This window comes from Pyrgilauda ruficollis, unplaced genomic scaffold (genome assembly GCF_017590135.1).
Source record: "Pyrgilauda ruficollis isolate IOZ18807 unplaced genomic scaffold, ASM1759013v1 scaffold36, whole genome shotgun sequence".
NCBI classification, from domain to species: Eukaryota; Metazoa; Chordata; class Aves; order Passeriformes; family Passeridae; genus Pyrgilauda; species Pyrgilauda ruficollis.
The window spans coordinates 6,682,985-6,701,533 of record NW_024525045.1 but is presented as its reverse complement, the minus strand read 5'-3'; the positions used below and the strand labels follow the sequence as shown (position 1 = coordinate 6,701,533).

Below are 18,549 nucleotides of genomic sequence, written 5' to 3'. Positions count from 1 at the left end.
TCTGTTGGATTCTGCCCTTAATAGTCTCAGTACAAAAATGGGATCTCTTCAGGATTTTTGTGGTTAAAACTGCTTTAGATGAAAAAATTAGGCTCTTTATTTGACTTTTCAATCTCCCAACCATTTAGGGTCAGAGTTAACTTGTAGTTTTTGCTGTTGGGGTATGGTTTCCCCTTGTCTGCTGAAACACTCCTGTGTCTAAGCTGACTTGAGCTACTTCAGCCAGCTCTGTGTCTGTGACATTAGGGAGCAGTAGCTGTGTTGTTTGTGGATTGCTCTAGAGAGAATTGTTGCAGAAAGCTGGGAATTGTTGCTGTAACCTTTTCTGACTTGGAACCTTGGCCAGTAGAATGTACCTGTAATTTGTGCTGTGGACAGCTGCTGTCTGTAGTGCTGTTTATTTGCAGAGTCCAGTCGCTGTTGTACGACACTCTTGGGTTTGAGATTTATACCTCAGTACAAATGTGCTGCAAAACCCGGTTCCCAGCCTCTGGTGGGTATTGCCAAGGCTCTGTGTTACTGCCAGTGTCTTAGGCAGGGGTTTGCAATGTCTCACAACCATGTGAGTCTAAGCAAGGAGTTAAAAATCGGATCTGGTAGATAAAGACTGAAATGGCAGCTGAGCTCCACAATTAAAGTGTCCAAAGTCAAAATTATAGTTTAATATTCTCACCAAACACAGCTGAAAGCAAAATCTGAAGCAGCTTAATGAAAACTTTAAAGTCTTTGCACTTGGCAGGTATTGGCCTTGTCAACAGCACTAGCAAGGCTGTGGAAAATGCTTGGGTTCTGGTTTTGGCAGACAAAGAGCAACCACATAAAAATATTTGAAGTGTAATGTATTGTAGTGTAAGAATGGAGAGCCTGTGTTTATTACTGGCTATGTGTTCATAAAATCTGTGTGTGTTTGCTGTTTTCATTGGTTTTCCTGGTCTGTACAGCTATTTATTGTGGAACAAATTCACCTCTGAAATTGGAACTGGGAGTCAGGATGGAACTGAGGAACTGACACAGAAGAATTAGTAAAGTTTTGCTTTGAAATTTGTTGTCTCATCTTTTTTTTTTTTTTTTTCCTCTCAAGATAGAAGACTAGGGGTCTAAAAATATGAACACTTCTCTTTTTTACCTCTAAAGCTTCTGATTAAAATTCCAGAAAATAGAATAGAATAGAGGCATTTGTTATTAAAAGTGTAGTCTGATAAGATTCATAAATTGGCTGATGCTCTCACATTAAGGCAGGGTCATTACAACTCTGGCCGTTACATTTAGATATGCTTCAACTTTCATCTACATGTCAGAAGACTTAGTGGTGGTATTTCTGTTAGTTTCTCCTCTGTATGTGTTTACTGCATTTCTTTGTGTTTCATATTTTTTGGATAGTCTCAGTTTCATTCAACAAAATAAAGAAATAGATTTTCTGTGGGTTTTTTTTGTTTTGTTTTGTTTGCTTTGTTTTGTTTTGTTTTTAGATAAGCCAGAGTGTTTAAGGTTGACAAGGTGGCATTGTAAGTGCAGGGATTAGTGAGGGAAATGATGAATAATCCAGTCCTTCAATCTTGACTACTTTGTTTTCCTAGTGATTTGTACTACCCTCATCATAACTGTGCTGTGTCTTCTGCTGATGTCCTTCAATGTCAGTTTTTAAGTTAAAATTATGAGGGACAGCCAGACCTATTGTGGCACTGTTTCTGTGATTCATGCTGAGAGGCTGATAGGAAAAGCAGCTTCAAGAAGAGTGCAAAACCCTGAGTTGTTCTACATTTGGGTCTGTTCCTGATGTTTTAGCCAAGCATTGACTTGGCCAAAGAACTCTTCTGGGCTATGTAAATCAGGAACAAAAAGTCACAGTGAAGTTGTTGCATAATGTTGAGAGACATCCTTTCATGAAACCATAGTCTTTGTGCATAATTACTTAAAAATAATGATAAAAAATTCATAACCCTCTATGTCCCTAAAGTCTCCTGAAGGTGCATGGTGTATATTTTGTATCTTTCAGTGCATTTAATCCCAGTGAATCCTGTCAGGGAGGATGGGTTGAATCCTAAGAGCAGGAAGAGAATAATGCCTGATTTGCTGACGGAGCCTCCTGCCATAGACCCGGTCTATGAGGCTCACGTGTACTGCAATATTCCCAGCATCGCTGAGCGCAGCATGGAAGGTAAGCTGGGGGAGGGCAGACCTCAGGTTAGCTGCTGCTTTCTTTGTGCTGGTATTAGAAATGAGAACTCTGTCAGTGCACTGTCAGTTCATTGCTGCTTGGAGAAGGTGGAGCAAGTACCAGCTAGTCACTGAATTATGTTAAATCATTCAAAACAAGCTGTTGCCCTTCCCCTTCCCCTTCCCCTTCCCCTTCCCTTCCCCTTTGTTGTCTTGATTTTTGGAAATTGTTCTGTCCGGCCTATAGTCAGCTATAGGTCTAAAACTGAAAGGGTTGGGAGAGGTATAGATATTTAATATTTGAATTGTAATTCTTGTTGCACATCAGCTGCATTTCAAACAGTTGACTTGGAATTCAGGAAGAAAAACCCCACAGAAGTAATTAATTTTGGAATTACAAGCCATTAGACATGGTCAGCTAGAAGGCATATTTGCATTCTTTACTCCACAGCAGCTGCAGCAAGTTTGAATGAAGTCCTTCATTAGCATATCCTCCTACTAATGGTTATCAAACAAATCACAAACTAGTATGTCAGAAAGATCCAGATTAGACATGCTGCAAAATCCATCATTATGATGGGGACCTGAAGAGAGGCATTATGCAAGTGGAATAACCTTATTGTGTTTACAGAGTTCAGTGCTTGAGTAGCGTTTTGTGTGGTTGATGGACTTCAGATCTACTGTGGAGATATGCTAAGAACCTCAGTCTTGTATAACTCATCTTACAATCTGAGGTGAAATCTTTCTTGGGTTGGTAAATTATAATTTCCAAGGGGTGTTTGCTTTCATTGCAATACCGAAGCTATCAAAGCTACTTTTTGATTTTTTTAATTAAACAAAGTGGAAATAGGTAAATTTTTTGTTTCTTGTTTTCCCTTTCTTCACTTTAGGTCATGCCCCTCATTATTTTAAGCTGGTGTCAGTTCAAGTGCTGATTCGACACGGCGATAGGTACCCTCTGTATGCCATTCCCAAGACAAAGAGACCTGACATCGACTGCATGTTGGTGCCCAGCAGGTAAAATTCTTGAAGTTTGTCTTTACTAAGCTCTTTTTTTGCTTGAGAATAATTTTTTTCCTCTTCAGGAAACAATTTGTGCAGTCTGAAGTACTTTGTGACTTCTGACCATTGTGTATTGCCGTGGTTTAAAAAAACAACTCCTGGATCAGTGGTGCACAGTATTTTCTTTGAAAAAAAAGGTATTGCATGTTACCAGTACAGACCAGAGTAAGTTCTTCCTATTTCTTTAAAAAGCAAAAGCTATTTAGTTGGATATTTAAGTTGCCATTCCTCTTAGATAAGTTTCTACATTTTGAAAATGTAAGTGCATCACTTGATATGATCTCTTCCCTTGACGCTTCCCTTCATCTGAATACAAAAAGCTCTCAGGCAGTTCAGCACTACCATAATATATTTGTATTTATTTATCCATATTTGTATTTATTTCTTCTTCTGCTCTTCAGAAATACAGGCTATCAGAATTTTCCCTCAATGATTTATGTCAAAATTCAGGAAAAAATGGGAGTTGTACATTTAACTATTAAAATACAAATGAACAGAAAGTGCTACTGTTTGCTACTTGACAACTACCCCTTTCCTGTAGTTACCTCTCTCTGTTCAGGTCTTTCACAGGTTAGTTATTTGTATCTAACTGCCACTAAAACAGTATTTTCCTTTGTTTCAGTATAGTGCTTTTGTCTAAGATCATGTCTTTGTAGGTTGCTGAAAACTGTTTTCACACCTGAATCACTTAGTGCTGCAGATATGATCTGAATTGCTCTTTGTGGCAGAACCTTCCTTTTTTGTTTAAATTCTACTCACTGATGCAGATGAATTATAGTGTACAGCAGTAGAAAAGCCCAGTGATGATGTAATTTCCCAACCTTTGCCATGGCTTGTTTGATTACATGTAATTACTTTTTTAAGTAGGATGATGATGATGATGATTTTTCAGCAGAGAACTTACTAGTAAACCTACTGACTACTTAAAATTAAAAGAAAAATGCCAAGATATGTTAGCAAAACTTCTGGGCAATTCTATCCCTTCATGCTGCTGTCCCCTCAGCAGTATCAGGTGTGGAGATTTCAATGGCTGAGGGCTGTGTGTTGTGCTCCTGCCTACATTACTCAGAAAAAAAGGCACAGTAGGTACACAAAGCAGTGTAGATGGACCATAAATACCTTTTTCCAGAATGGTATGGAATTTCCTCTGTCTTTAATTCCATACCAGAAAAACAAGAACATTATTTCTTGACTCACTCTGTTGTGCTGGAGCTGTTAATGCCACACTGAAAGTACGTTTCACCTTGGTGCCTGGGAGGATCATGGAGCAGATCTTCATGGAAGGAATTTTTAGGCAAGTGCAAGACAAAGAGATGATCCAGGACAGCCAGCACAGCTTTACTCAGGGCAAATGTGCCTGACCAGTCTGGTGGCCTTCTGTGATGGGGTGACTGGGATGGTGGTCAAGGGAAGACTGACCAGTGTCATCTGCCCAGAGTCCTGTAAGGCTTTCAGGGTGGTCCCTCATGGCATCCTTAACTCCAGCTGGAGAGATGTGGATTGGAAGGGTGGACTGCTCAGTGGATGAGGAATTGGCTGGATGGATGCAGAGGTGATCAGTAGCTCTGTGTCCATGGAGGCCCGTGGTGAGTGGTGTCCCTCAGGGCTCTGGGACCAGTGTTCTTCAATCCCTTCATTCCTGACATGGACAATGGAATTGAGTGCACACTCAGCAAGTTTGCAGTGACAAGAAATTTGTGTCCAGCTTGAGAAGTGGATCCATGAGAAACTCAAGAGGATCAAGAAGTTCAAGAGGTTCACCTGGCTCAGGGCAATCCCAGACATGGGTGCAGACTGGGAGAAGTCACTGAGAATAACCCTGCAGAGGACTTGGGGGTTCTGGTGGATGAGGAACTGGGCACGAGCCAGCAGTGTGCACTGGCAGCCCAAGAGGGCAGACACTGGCTACTCCTTTTCTGTGTTCACACTTCAGCTTCCACCAAAATGCCTGTTTCGTCAAGAGGTGTCATCCAGGGGTCTGGTCCAACATCTTTTAGGACAAGTTGGATTTCCTTGAGAGGTCCCTAACCCCAGAAGCACTCTGTTCCCACTGCAAACTGAGTAGCTTCCTGAAATGAGATGTGCATTCCTGAAACTGCAGAGAAGAGACCAAACTTCAGTTATCACTGCCACCGAGTAGAGTGGGAGTTGTTTTAATAAAAAATTAATTTTTCTAAGAAGATGGAAAATGAATTGTTTGCTAATAGCTATGATAACATTTTTAATGACCTGCCTGTAAGGGGTGAGATTATTTTCAGCATGAAATACTAAGTAGAGAAATATGATCCAGATTTCTGTTGGAGTTCCTAAGGCTCTGATCTTCTGATCTTTCTTAATATCTGTCGTGTTAGAATGTATGTGAGAAAGCTTTATTGCAAAGATGTTAACAGCAAGTGACAGTGTTAGATGAGTAGCTGTGTTTCTCAATATTAGTGTGCCACATGAGACCTCAGTTTTGTATTTGTCAGAAAAGCTTTTATAGCTGTTTGCAATTGAGTTTCAGGCAAGGAATACAACATGAAGGCCCTGAAGTCAGAAAAACTATCCATAAAAGGCAAAGAAGCAGTGTGGCTTTGACACAGAATGACCAAGTGGAGCAGTTGAGAGGGCACAGCCAGGCTCTGGGGAGGCCAGAGGGGGAACACCCGTGGCTCTCACTGATTTGCAAGCATTAGAGCATCACTGTGTAAATGACACATCCCTTACCGCTCACAGCCACTGAAAGACCTTGTCTCCTCAAGAACAAAATTTATGTAAAAGAGCATCTCCTCTCCTAATTTAGGGCAGCAGAAAGGTTAAAGGAGTTGGCTCTGCACCATTCTGTCCAGATATGTTAAAGCTGATCTTAGTGAATAAAGCTAGAATTAAACCATTGTTTTGAGTGGAACATTCATTACTTCAGCATCAGGAAGTTATTTGCTGTGTTTGGCTCTCAGGCTTATATTCCTTTGTGATGTAAATTTGGAGCTTGATTGTAAATGTATTTATATGGGGAGTGTGACAGGGTCTGTAATCACTGCCTTTGAACTGAGGGTTTCTTGCTGCTGTACAGTCGAGCTGAGATGTCTGATGGAAAGTCTGGCTTGTTTAAGCTTTCTGGACTTAAAACATCAGATAAGCAAGCTGCTCATATGCAGGCTGCTCTTTATTTGACTTGGCATTCAGCTGATGGAATTCATTAATTAAGCAGATAATGCCACAACCCATGGACTTCTAATGGATATGCAAAATAGCCTTGAGGTCACGCTTGGTTTTTGTGAATTATGGATTGTGACATATAAGTGTGGAATGAATATAAGCAAATGGATTAACTGCTTTGGAGATTTCTTCCATCTAAAACTTCAATTAATATTATTGTTATAATTTTTATTGTTCTGGATGCAAATTTCCAAAAGGAACCAAATAATGCATACTTTTTTTCCTCAAGAAAACTACTTGAATGATGTTATGAAAATCTGTTCATTGTAGTATTTGCTTATGGGGAAAAGAAGTTAATCCCACACATTTTTTCCTTATGTAGCTCACATTTATAGTGTCAGAAGTAAAAAATATGCAGTGTTTCTTCACTGAGTTTGTATGTGAGAGAGAAGAAACGCTTTTTGGAAGATGCTAAAATGATTTCAGAAGATTGCTATTATTTGATAGTAAGCTGGGTTAATTAGCATATACTTGAAAACATTTTGAGAGGTGTTGATGGTAATCATAAGAAGCTTAGTAACAAATACTGAAATTGTAGGTTCAATATGCACATGTTTTGAAACTGCCACAAAAATGAGCTGGGAAGTGGGAGATGAGACAAGTGTCATACTGTGAGCTAAAGGGGGATCTGACTTGGAGTGAGGTCAGAGTAGGATCCAGACCAGGGTCAGGTGAAGAAAGGGCTCCTGAGGCCTTAGCTAAAGGGGGTGTGGATCTGACTTGGAGTGAGGTCAGAGTAGGATCCAGACCAGGGTCAGGTGAAGAAAGGGCTCCTGAGGCCTCTGCTGACTTTAAAGAGTCAGACAGCAGTGGAGGAGATGGAATTACAGAGCCATGGAATGGTTTGGGCTGGAAGGGACCTCACAGATCCTCTCATTCCCCCTGCAGGGGGAGCACTGAGGAGTTTGTTATAAAAATATACAAGCTGTGAGATCTGTATGAATAAATAATCCCCAACAGTGCTACTACTGCCTCAGGATCTCTCCTGTTGACTACACCGATCTCTTGTTGGGTTTAGTGGCTTTTTCCATTCATTTGTTTTCTAAAAAGCACACACTGTAGTAGTCCTTTGATCTCACACTTTTTTTTGCCTACTTGAACTTCACAGAAAACACATGTTATTTTTGCTTGAAGTTCTAAAATGATTTTTTGCATTTTAGATAAAGGGAGAGGAACTTGGTCTTGGGATAGTTTGCAGGCAGAATCTTGTATGCTTACAGAAAAGTCCATGTTTGTGTGTCTGAAGCCTGTTGGGGTCATGTTTACTCACTGAGGGCTCTGCAACTTCTTTTGAGAGGCCTGCTCCTCTCAGCTTTTGCCATGCATTTTTGTATTAACTCCTCAAGGAAAAAGGAAATTTTATTGACGGATGCCTGCTCTGTTCCGGGCAGAAATACATAATAGAGTTCAAATAGTTGTGCAATATTCCTTCCCATGTACACTGGTCACAGTATAGCAATAAAAGGTGATATTAAAGCATTTTACGACCTTTGCAAATATGATATTTAAGTGTTGATTAAGGATTTAAATGGTGGTTCATTTTAATGCTAGTGCATGAAAACCAGAGTATTCAATCTGGGATCTATTATCCCAGTGCTTAGGTTGTAAATAACAAAAAGATCAGCTGAATTAATTATTTGAGGGAAAAGAAGTATCCTCAGTTTTGTTACAGATAACATTTATTCTATTGTACACAAATAAAATCATTAAAAGGCAAATTAACAGATTTTAAATAAGGGAACCAAATCTAAAATTGGAAAGCGTGGCTGTTGTTAGTGGGTTCAAATGAAAAGCTGTTCCATTTTCTGACAAAATTTGACATGTTTTTTATACTTCTACCTTTTGCAAATGTGGTAGCTTGCCATTTTAAGGCCAGGAAAATTACAGAAGGATATCTCTTTAGTTCATTTTTATTTTCTGATTACTCTTAGGGAAATAAAATTTTAAGGATAATTCAGTCTTTCCAACTGTACAACTGAGCAATTTCCTTTGCTTCCTGCTCCAGCAGCCCCAGCAGCCTCAGCCGTGTTGCCTGGATACCCCATCTCCTGCAGCATCTGTAAATTGGCCAATTCAACAGGAGGATTCATATTCTAAATAAAAGCCAAGTCTTGGGGTGGGAGGGGGAATGCTTTGTCAGCTGGCAGGCAGCCTGAGTGCTGCTGCAAGCATTGCTACTAAGAAAAATAGGTGTTCGTTTGCCCAGTTGTACAGGGATAGCTGTTTCACAAGAAGTAAGCTTTGAATTCCTGCTCAGAAAGATGTCCAACAGTCATATTTCATAATGCACTTCTCCAGGCATGGGCTTATCTTGTGCTCATTTTAATCCAGTGTAATCCAAAGTTAAGTAACTTGCATCTCCATGTCTAATATTATTAATACACTGGAATATAAAATCATCAATTATCATCCCTTCTGTAATTTTATCTTGAAAGTTAATTTATTTTGCCCGCCATTTTTTCAGAAAAATCCTTTTGCAAAGTACAGATAAATACTTTTCTTTCTTCTTCTGCTTCTTTCTTCCCACAAGGATTGCCAGCAGTTTTATCAGCACAGATTTGATTCAATTAGAATTCTTTCAGGCTTTTGTAAGCAAAGCAGCAAAAGAAGCAGAATGGATAAAGCAGTTCTTTTAGTTTTCTTTCACATGTATTCGCAGAATTTATTAATTAAATGAACAGAGTTTAAGGAAAATTTTGATTGTCAGTTTATTCATGTGTAGAGTTTGATAAAATTCAAAATTTAGAAAGTTGGTTCAGCCTGCCACCTCTGTAATAAGCTTAAAAAGCCATTTGCTAATGGGTGTAATTTCATTTTCTCAACTTAATTCTTCCATTGTTAGATTTCACTGCTGGGCTGTGAAAATAGTGCAATGTACAAAATGTTTTGTTGGAAATGTTCATCTGGAGCTGGAGTAAGCTTCTGATGTATGATTGTATCACAGGAAGCTCCACTGCTTGAGAAACATAAACCAGGCTTTGTTCCTTTCTCTGCTTTGCAAATACTAATCTTCAGTTGCCCTGTTAAGATTACAATGTACAGAAGAATCTGTGGATTTGGAATAACATTAATTGGCTGGTTTTCCTTTAATTTGAAGTAAAATGAAAAAATTAGTCTGATTTTTAATATCATTATGCTTTTTTTGTCTCATTTTGCATTTTTTTCTTACCAGCACTTGTGGCATAATTGTAACATTTTCCTGCCAGGATTTTTTTTTCCTGAAAAGAAATTAAATACTGGAAAATTCAAGTTTCGTAAAATGATATGCATTACCTTTCTGTTGATAGACACTGATTCTTATGAGCCTGTACATGCAGGGTGTGAGCAGAGCTCTGCAAGAGGTCCTGTCATGTGTGAGAGTTTCTCAGTTGGCTCTTCTAAGTAAGCATGGCTGTCTTTGTCCCAGCAAACTTCTATTCCAGACTCTTATTCCTGCTTTAGTGGTGTTACTGCTCCCTCTGGTGTGTCTTGCAAGTCAGGTTTCTTTTTGAGATCTGAGATTTTTATATCAAAAATAGTTTATCCTTCTAGCAAGTGTAAATATGAGCAGTAAACACAAATCCCAGAGTTGTGAAAGAGATCCCTGACAACATTTTTTTTATATATATATTTTTTAAGCAACATGAAAATAACTGTATTCAAGCTGAACATCCTATTAAGACAAGAGCCATCTGGAGCAGAGTTGGGTTGCCAAGCAGTTTCTGATGTAGTTCTGCACGAAATTAGAGAGGTGACTGTGTAACCTTTGATAACTGCTGATATTTAACAGGGAAGTCCCCATCTGTGTAATGCATTTCTGCTGTAGGAATGTGATCACAGATTTATTTTTTAAAGGTTCAGGTTACCTTTGGGTTACATTTTTGGGATTTTTTGGGATTTTTTTGTGTAGCTTTCTGCACTGCAATACCACAGCGAGCTGAATCTGTGGTGTATTTGAAATTTTCAGTGCAGTGTGGGAGATTTAAGCATTCTTTCACTGACTTGAACTCTGTTTCAGTGAGTTAACTTGGATATTTTAGTGAATATCTCTTCCAGCTGCATTTATTACTTCCATGGCAGACTATCTTACTTGTGTATGTGTCCAGGAGTGTTGGCCTGGATAAAAGTGCAGTACCCCAAACAATGATTCCAGTTTTAATGAGGACACTGGGTACTGCTTTCCAGTCCCACATAACAGACTACATGTGCTATTTGATTTGAGGCTGAAGGAAGTGGAAATAAAAGCTGTGATTGTGGTCAGCGTTGCACATTACAATATTTGAGAATCCCTTCAAGGTCATCTCCTTAAAGTACTGTATTTGAACCCCTTGAGGTTGTAACTGGCTTTGGCTGTGCTGTTAAAGAGCATTGGTACTTCAGAAATGAGAGAGGTTTGCAGGGTTTGTAAAGGATTTTTTACTATATTTTCTTTTTCATTTTAATTCATAACAGTATTAGACTGAATTTAAAGCAACCCCAAAAAATTGCTCTAAAATACTCAGTGAAAGGTATCATAATTTTAACGTGACAAGACATCTGTTTCCCTATAGTTCTTTGGTGGATAGTAAGTAGTTAGATTTCTTTTCCCTACTTGCAAAAGTCCTGAGTAAGAGCAGATGTTGTCCCAGTGGGAAATAACTTCACATCATGAAGTTTCTGAGCTGACATACTTGGAATACTTGACTCTCTTGAGCTGCTTTCCCATATGCTTGTGGAAGTTTTCACATTTTGGTTTTTTATCTCTCTAGGAAACCTTCTCATCCTCAGCTTGAAGCCTTCATTAAGCATATGTCCAAAGGGTCTGCAGCCCAAATGGATGGTTCTCTGAGCAGCCTGCCTCACTTCCCCAGTCATTCCCTGTGTGAAATGGGAGAGCTTACACAGACAGGTGAGTTCCCTTAGCAGCTCTGTCTCATCCTCTGCTCTGTTAAACACAGTCTGCTTGAGAAATCATCTTCTGATTCTCTTTATATTGACATAAATGCTTTTTTATGGAAGCTTATCATGTTGGTCATATCCTAAGTTATGCTGGGATATGTAACTCAACTGTAAAAGTGGCAAGAGTTGTAGAAACCATGCTTTGTCCTATAGCTTGACAATCCTGTTACACACTGGTCAATCACGGCATCTCTTTTAAATTCATTTTAGCAAGTCAGAGCACTTTTCTTTCATGTTGTTTCACACCTCAGAACTCCTCTGTTACCCTTGTGACAAACAGCACTGCTCAGTCTCTCCTGAGGAAGATCTGGTGCTCTGTTACTGACAGGGCTGTGATTCAAAGGGACCCTGTGTCCCCTACGAGAGATGCTGATGTAGCAGCCAAACCAGGTGTTTGTGCTATGGAAATGCTTTATACATCTGGTGCCTGTCAAATCCTTGTGTGTCCTGGGAGCCCTTTGGAAGGAATCCTTGGCCGCTATCAAGTCTTGCAAAGTGGTATCAGGAGAAAGCAAGGCAGGACACCACTGCAATTGCACAGACACACGGATTGTGTCACTGAGCTGGCATCTGGGGACTCCTGTGGCTTGCAGCAGGTATACAGAGGTGTTCTAGTGCATAAAGGGTTCAGGCCTATTGCTCTGCTGCTGTGCAAGAGATGTGGATTCTGGGGTAGAGGTTTTGGCACATGAGAAGGATACACTCTTCAGCTAGATAAAGGCAGAGCTTTGGCATAAATTATCAAGCAATTTAAAAGCTCCCTGAAGGAGGATGGAGAAGGAAGCTGGATGCAATTGCTACACCTCATGATTGTTTTGTGAGTTTACACACTAATTTACATTTTGTATATTTCTGTCCTGACTGCTGGTGGTTTTATTGGCTGCCATAAATTTTCAGGGGCACAGCATTGTCTGCCTGCCTGAAAACCTGACTGAGGTGCAGTATTCAAAAACACTTTTATATTCATGTTAGACCCATTCAGTCTGTGTCTTAGTCCAAAGAATTAATATTAAACCACTGAGGTTCTAAAAAAACTTTATGGAACCAACTTCTTTTCTGTATTTCACGCTAGTTCCTAGAATCTGAGAGATACTGAAGAATAGAAAGTCTCTTGTGTTTCAGACAGTTTTCTTTACAGTCATCATAAGTGAAGTTCAGTTTTGTGAGTTTATCAGTAAGGCTACTAGCTGTAATTTTTTTTTTTTTTTTGCATAACTGCAAAGATTCTAATCACGTGTTGTAATTTCTGTCAAAATTCAGGGGTTGTACAACACTTGCGAAATGGACAACTGCTCAGAGAAATTTACATCAACAAACACAAACTGCTCCCTAGTGACTGGACAGCCAAGCAGCTCTACCTGGAGACCACGGGGAAGAGCCGAACCCTGCAGAGCGCACTGGCCCTGCTCTACACCTTTCTGCCAGATTTTGACTGGAAGAAAATTAACATGAGGCACCAGTGGAGCACCATTTTCTGCTCAGGAAGCTGTGACTGTCCCATGAGAAACCACTACCTAGAGGAGGAGCAGCGCAGGCAGTACAGCTTACGGGTGAAAAACAGCAATTTGGAGAAAATATACGTGGATATGGCAAAGATTGTGGGCATTCCCACCAGGCAGCTGAGAGCTTCTAACCCAATAGATTCTCTCTTGTGCTACTTCTGTCATAATGTCTCATTTCCATGTACCAAAGCTGGCTGCATTGGTATGGAACACTTCAAAGTAATCAAGAGACACCAGTTGGAGGATGAGAGAGAAAGACAGGAAAAGAAACTTTACTTCTTGTATGCACTGTTGGCTACTCATCCTCTCCTCAACCAGACTGTCAATAGGCTGCAGCGTATTGCAGAAGGCAAGAAGGAGGAAGTGTTTGTCCTCTACTCTGCACATGATGTCACCTTGTCTCCTGTTCTTAGTGCCTTGGGCATTACAGAGGCCAGATTTCCCAGATTTGCTGCCAGATTAGTTTTTGAGCTGTGGCAGGATGGGAAGAGGCCCAAAGAACACTTTATCCGCATCCTGTACAACGGTGCTGATGTCACATTCCAGACCTCCTTTTGCAAGGATCATTATAAACGTTCCAGCAAGCCAATGTGCCCACTAGAAAAACTTGTCAACTTTGTCAAGAGGGATATGTTCTTAATTTTTAACAGTACAAGCTACTATGATGCATGTCATAGGAGAGCACTGTAGAGAAGGGAGGAAAGGAGGCAGTGTTAACTTATGTCAGTGATCTGTTCTCTGGCAGAGGCACAGTTCAGTTTTCTTATTCCTTGTATTTTCATGTGTAACTACAGAAGGGTAATGCTTGAAACATTCTTCAGATAGTTTTATTTTCATTCAGGTTGCAGATGGCCTTCAGTAGAACAAATGCCAAGGGTTATGTGTGTGTGAATGCTCACAAATGCTGTTAACTGTTGTGATAAACCATGTGGTGAATGTAACCTGGCCCTTGCCTGATAAGAGTGAGAGAGCATAGACTTTGTGTTTCTCTGTTCCAGAGCAATACTTGGATAGCCTAAGTTGAAAGCCAAAACTCCATTTTTTCCTAACACCATCTCACAGTCATTTTAAGCAGTTCATGTCAGGGTCATTATGAATTCCAGGTGTCTGTATTAAGGCATTTTAAAGGAATTTTTGAATTTCTTTACTCAGAGGAAGCCTTCTAATATTATGGGGCAGGTCCATAAAGCAAATTGCATGTGTGTGTGTGAATACTTCCCTGAGCATGTACAAATGAGCGTGTGCCTTCTGCACCTCACAGACCTAGAAACCCTTGGCTATTGTTGCCAGTGCCAGAGAAGGGGGTACTGGAAAAGGGATACAAAACTCTACTCTCTGATCGCACTTTCAGCACTTTGAATAGTTCAAACACAGTCTAGAAACATGTGAAGGCCTTGTGATGTTAAAATAGTTAGCAAACACTAACAGTACCACTAAACCTGAGTGGGAAATTAGGCTTAGAAATCAATTTTATGGTGAAGTGTTGGGCTTTTTCCCATTGTGAACACGTACAAGCTGTTGTGCTATGGTACAAATCAGTATTTTAGGAATTTGCAATGGTGACTGCTTGAGACAGCTTGACTAAATACTGAGAAAACTTTGTAGTTCAGTTAGTATTTTATGGACTAGGAAGCTCTTATTTTGTAAGACCAGACTTGTACATATTGTACTGTGTATATTTATAACACAGTAGATCTTTCTTACTTGTTTAGTTTGTAAAGACTTGTGGAGGTCACTTTTTAGACATTTTTTTCCCTTGATCAGGATGTTTAGGCTTAAGAATAAACTGTCTCTTATGGGTAATTTGAACAGTGAGTAGATAGGAAAACTTCAGACTGCTTTCATCTCTGTAGGAGTAGTAAATTGAGAACCAATTTTTAATAGAATTCCTAGAAATTTTATAATGATTGAGGTTTTGCAACCTCTAGAAATAAATTAGTCTGTGAGTTGTGATTCAATGGTGCTAGTTTGTCAAAGAAAACATAACTCAGCATAAGTTCTCTGACTCTTGGCATTCTACTCTCTCAGTTTTCAATGCTGCATTTGAACATGTTTCTTTAAATAAATTTCTGGGGTCTCTTTGTGGTTTTTTTTATGTTCGTTGTGACTTCCTTAGCTGTTTGCAGGAACAAGGTGGATATTTTTAAACTGCATTTCTGACTTCTGCACTTAATCTGTCCTGGGCCCCAGTCTGGACAGGAGCAAGTAAACATTTCATGAACACTGAACTAGAAATCCTGATGGAATATTTGGGGCTTTTGTACCACATTGGAGTGGTAGCCTTTCTGTCTAAGAGACTGGATCTTCTTGTGTGCTGGAGGGCAAACAGGAAGAGAGAATCTGAAAGTTGAGCTGACTGTAGAAGTTACGTGAAGGGGACCTTTTCCCAGTATAAGTAGTGAAGGCAGAGACCCCATAACTTTTCCTTTATGTTGAGGTGGATCCTCCTGTGTCTGTGCCCCCACTGCCTCTTCTCCTGTCACTGGGAAACACTGTGAAGATGCCTCTTGTAGTTCCCTTCAGGTATTGATGAGATTTCCTTGAGCCTTCTCTGGGTTAAGCAGACCCAGCTCATGTCAGTGCTCCAGGCTCTTGATCACCTTGGCTGTCACTGGGGACTCTCCAGCAGCTCAGTCTCTCCTGTCTTAGTGTGAAAAGGAGCACTGACAGCTGTTTCAGCCAAAAAAGCCTCCACTGTGGTCAGGGCAGTGGCAAGAAACCTGGATTGGGGAATTTAAGGAAATCAAACTAAATTTCAGTTGCAGCTTCAGGTTGTCAGTATGTGCTCACCTGTATGTTTGAGGGTCACTGGGTGGACGGAACCAAATCTTCAATGTAAAAATAATTTTTTAAAGAGAGCTAATCATTCTTCTGCATATGCACGGTTCATTAAGATACATTAATCTCCTGTAAGCCGTACATGCAGAGGATCTGCAGCAATGAAAGACTTGATCCATCTCCAGTGATATCAGAAGAGTTACAGGAAAGAGCTGCAGGGCTGAGATCACTCTCACAAACCTTGGACCTGGCTGTGGACATAAAGTGATAAGCAAACTGCATTACTGAAGTTGATTAATCATGACATTTTGAAGTTTGGCCGAATTTATGATTCAATTTGTAATTTCAAGTGGATTCATGTTTGGATTAAGGTAACAAATGAAAAGAGGAATTGGTGGGAATTTATTTATTCTGGAATTGAAAAATAGCCTTTCTCTAGGGGTGCACTGATGAATTAGCTGTACGAACTGGGGAACACTGGCTTGAGCAGTTGCACAGTTTAATCAAGTGGTAGAGCAGGACTAAAAGCTGTTGCTTTAAGGAATGCTGCTTGAGATCTTGCTCTTGGCTTGAAACCGATGTAGGAGTGGGCTGTTTTGTTGTGTGCTAAACACGGTATTCAGAAACTGATGTTTAAACATGTTGAGTACTTGTACTGTGAATGAAATCCGTGCTGTGCTTCCTCACCCGCTCCAGCTCATTTTCCAGCGCAGTGCTGCTGTCCCGTCTCTCCCCGCCCACTCTCCCCTCTGTTCCATTTCTAGGAAGCCGTAACAGCTTTAGTTCCAAACGCTCCTTGCACACTGTGAGTGCCAAATGGCTTGGCCTGAGCTGCCGTATATTGTCTGTGGATGAAAAGGGGAGGGAAGGGCTCTAAACGCGAATTCCCGGAGCCGCAGGGGTGCGGGAGCAGGATCCCCGGGAGATGCGAGCGGGAGCGCGGCGGGGCTGCGGCGCCCTCGCGTGGCGGCTCCCTGCGCTGCAGCTCGGATTGCGGGAATTACACCGGGAAACAGGCTCTGGAAAACGAAGAGTTAAAACCAGGTGAACTGTAGATGGATTCATCCTGCAGTCCCAGAAACCCGCGGTTTAAGTGAACAGGTGTCTATGTGAGATGCTCAAACCCTTGTGGGATGAAGAAGGAGTAACGACAGCTGTGATGGTAATTTTGCAGTGAGCTGTTCATGTTGTTGAGCACAGGTGTATTCTGCAGGTATTTACAGCTTTGCTAGCCTGTGTACTAAAATCAGCCCTATACTTTTCAGCAGAGTTATTTTTGAAATTAGTAAAGCCTATTCTATATGGAAGCGTAAAACAGAGTATTATTTTTTCCTGTTAGTTTTCTGGTTTGGTCTGTGCTTGTCTTGCAGTTTTGTTCCTTCCCCCTTTTTCACATGAAAGTAGCTATGCTGCATGTGAGTACTATGACCTTATTCAAACAGTTGAGATGGAACAGAGTCTGAACTTCATAAATTTCCTTCAAATTGAAATCAAATACCATTAAGCTTGTTGTTTCCAAATGTCCTGGAGAGCCATTTTCAAAAGTGATTTAGAATTACACTTAAGCTATTCCTTTAGGATCCCCTGACCAAAATAATAATTATTTTTTCTTCTATTGAAAGGAAAACTGTAGGGTGAAAGAGAAGTGGTAGCATTTGAAATGTAAAGTAGTCCAGTTTGCATTCTAAAGAGTCTTTATGGCAGGGTAAAAAAAAATCATCTGTTTGGCAGTCTGTCTCAGTTTGAGACAAATTAGGAGGAAATGTCCTAAAGTGAACATGTCCTCTAAAGAACGGTAGATTTGGGCAGCCCCTCCCCACAGGTTTGAAAGAAATTTCTTGGAGGAAAGTGAAAAAAACCCCCCTGTTATTTAACAAGCAGAGTGCAGGGAAAAAACCCAGTGAATAATGTTAGATAATAAACCTTCTCATTGTGGAGAAAGCTGGTAGATTTTTAGTCCTGCTCGGCTTCTCCCGAGGTCCAGAGTGTATGTGTGAGTGCTGGGGTGTATGCAGCAGTGGCTGAAGTAACTGGAAGGTTAAAAGGTCCAGGGCCAGCTACTGGACACACTGAGTGCTATCTTACTCCTGCTTGGACCTGTGTAGGCACAGCTGCAGGTACTGGATAGGCCCAAACAATTTTGTCATCACAAGCAGAGTGACCTAAGAAGGGATTCTGCGGATTTAGGTGATGAGAGACATGATTGTAATACTGTTTCATCTTTTTAAAAGTCTGTCTGCCCCCAAAAATGGTGAGTAACAGAGATGGAATTAAGTCTGGTTCCTGATGAATCAGTATTGATCCACTGGTTGCTAATTTAATTTTCCTTTCTGAACTGATTGCATACCGGATGTTCTTCTTTAGCAATGCCAGTTATAACAGTCTTTTGACCAATTCAGTGCCTTAAAAAAAACCAAAAAAACAAAAAAACTTCAACAACCAAACATTTATTAGTAACAGGCTGCAGTGCTTTTCTGCTTTGCTCCTACATGCATAACTCAGGCATATCTTGAGGGATGATTAATAGCTACTGTCATTTTTAGCTGTCAAGTGGACAACAATAATGGCTTGAGTCCTATCTCAAGCACCAGAGAGGTGTCTTTTTGCTTAAACCTCTTCCAAGGGGGATTAAATTATGTCCATGACTATGTAATAGGACTGGTGTAAGATGACATTTGTCAGCAATTAGTGTGCTCTCAGTTGTGTTCCTAACCCTTTAGCTGTGAACCCAGAGTTAAATAGGTTTAGGGAGTGTTATACCTGTTAATATTTGAGTCTGCGATCTGGTAATTGGGGTTTTGGTAAGAAAGAGCACTGCATCTTGTTGAAAAGTGATAAAAATACTTTTGCTTTTAAGAGGGGACTGGAAGCAGGCTGTGCTGCTCTGAAGTGGTGTTCATAAGGAGGAGGCAGCCAGCTTAAGCACAGCTAGACG

At 40.4% G+C, this 18,549-nt stretch overlaps 1 protein-coding gene across 1 annotated transcript in view; it reads left to right on the top strand.

The window, feature by feature from the left end:
* Positions 1-14,915, top strand: part of PXYLP1 (2-phosphoxylose phosphatase 1) — a 48,415-nt gene extending 33,500 nt beyond the window's left edge. Inside the window, exons 3-6 of the mRNA XM_041475711.1 lie at positions 1,997-2,158; positions 3,048-3,174; positions 11,145-11,284; positions 12,595-14,915. Coding sequence (XP_041331645.1) covers positions 1,997-2,158; positions 3,048-3,174; positions 11,145-11,284; positions 12,595-13,526 — 1,361 coding nt within the window. The 3' untranslated portion in view covers positions 13,527-14,915. The remainder of the gene's footprint in view (positions 1-1,996; positions 2,159-3,047; positions 3,175-11,144; positions 11,285-12,594) is intronic.
* Positions 14,916-18,549: the final 3,634 nt, after the last annotated feature.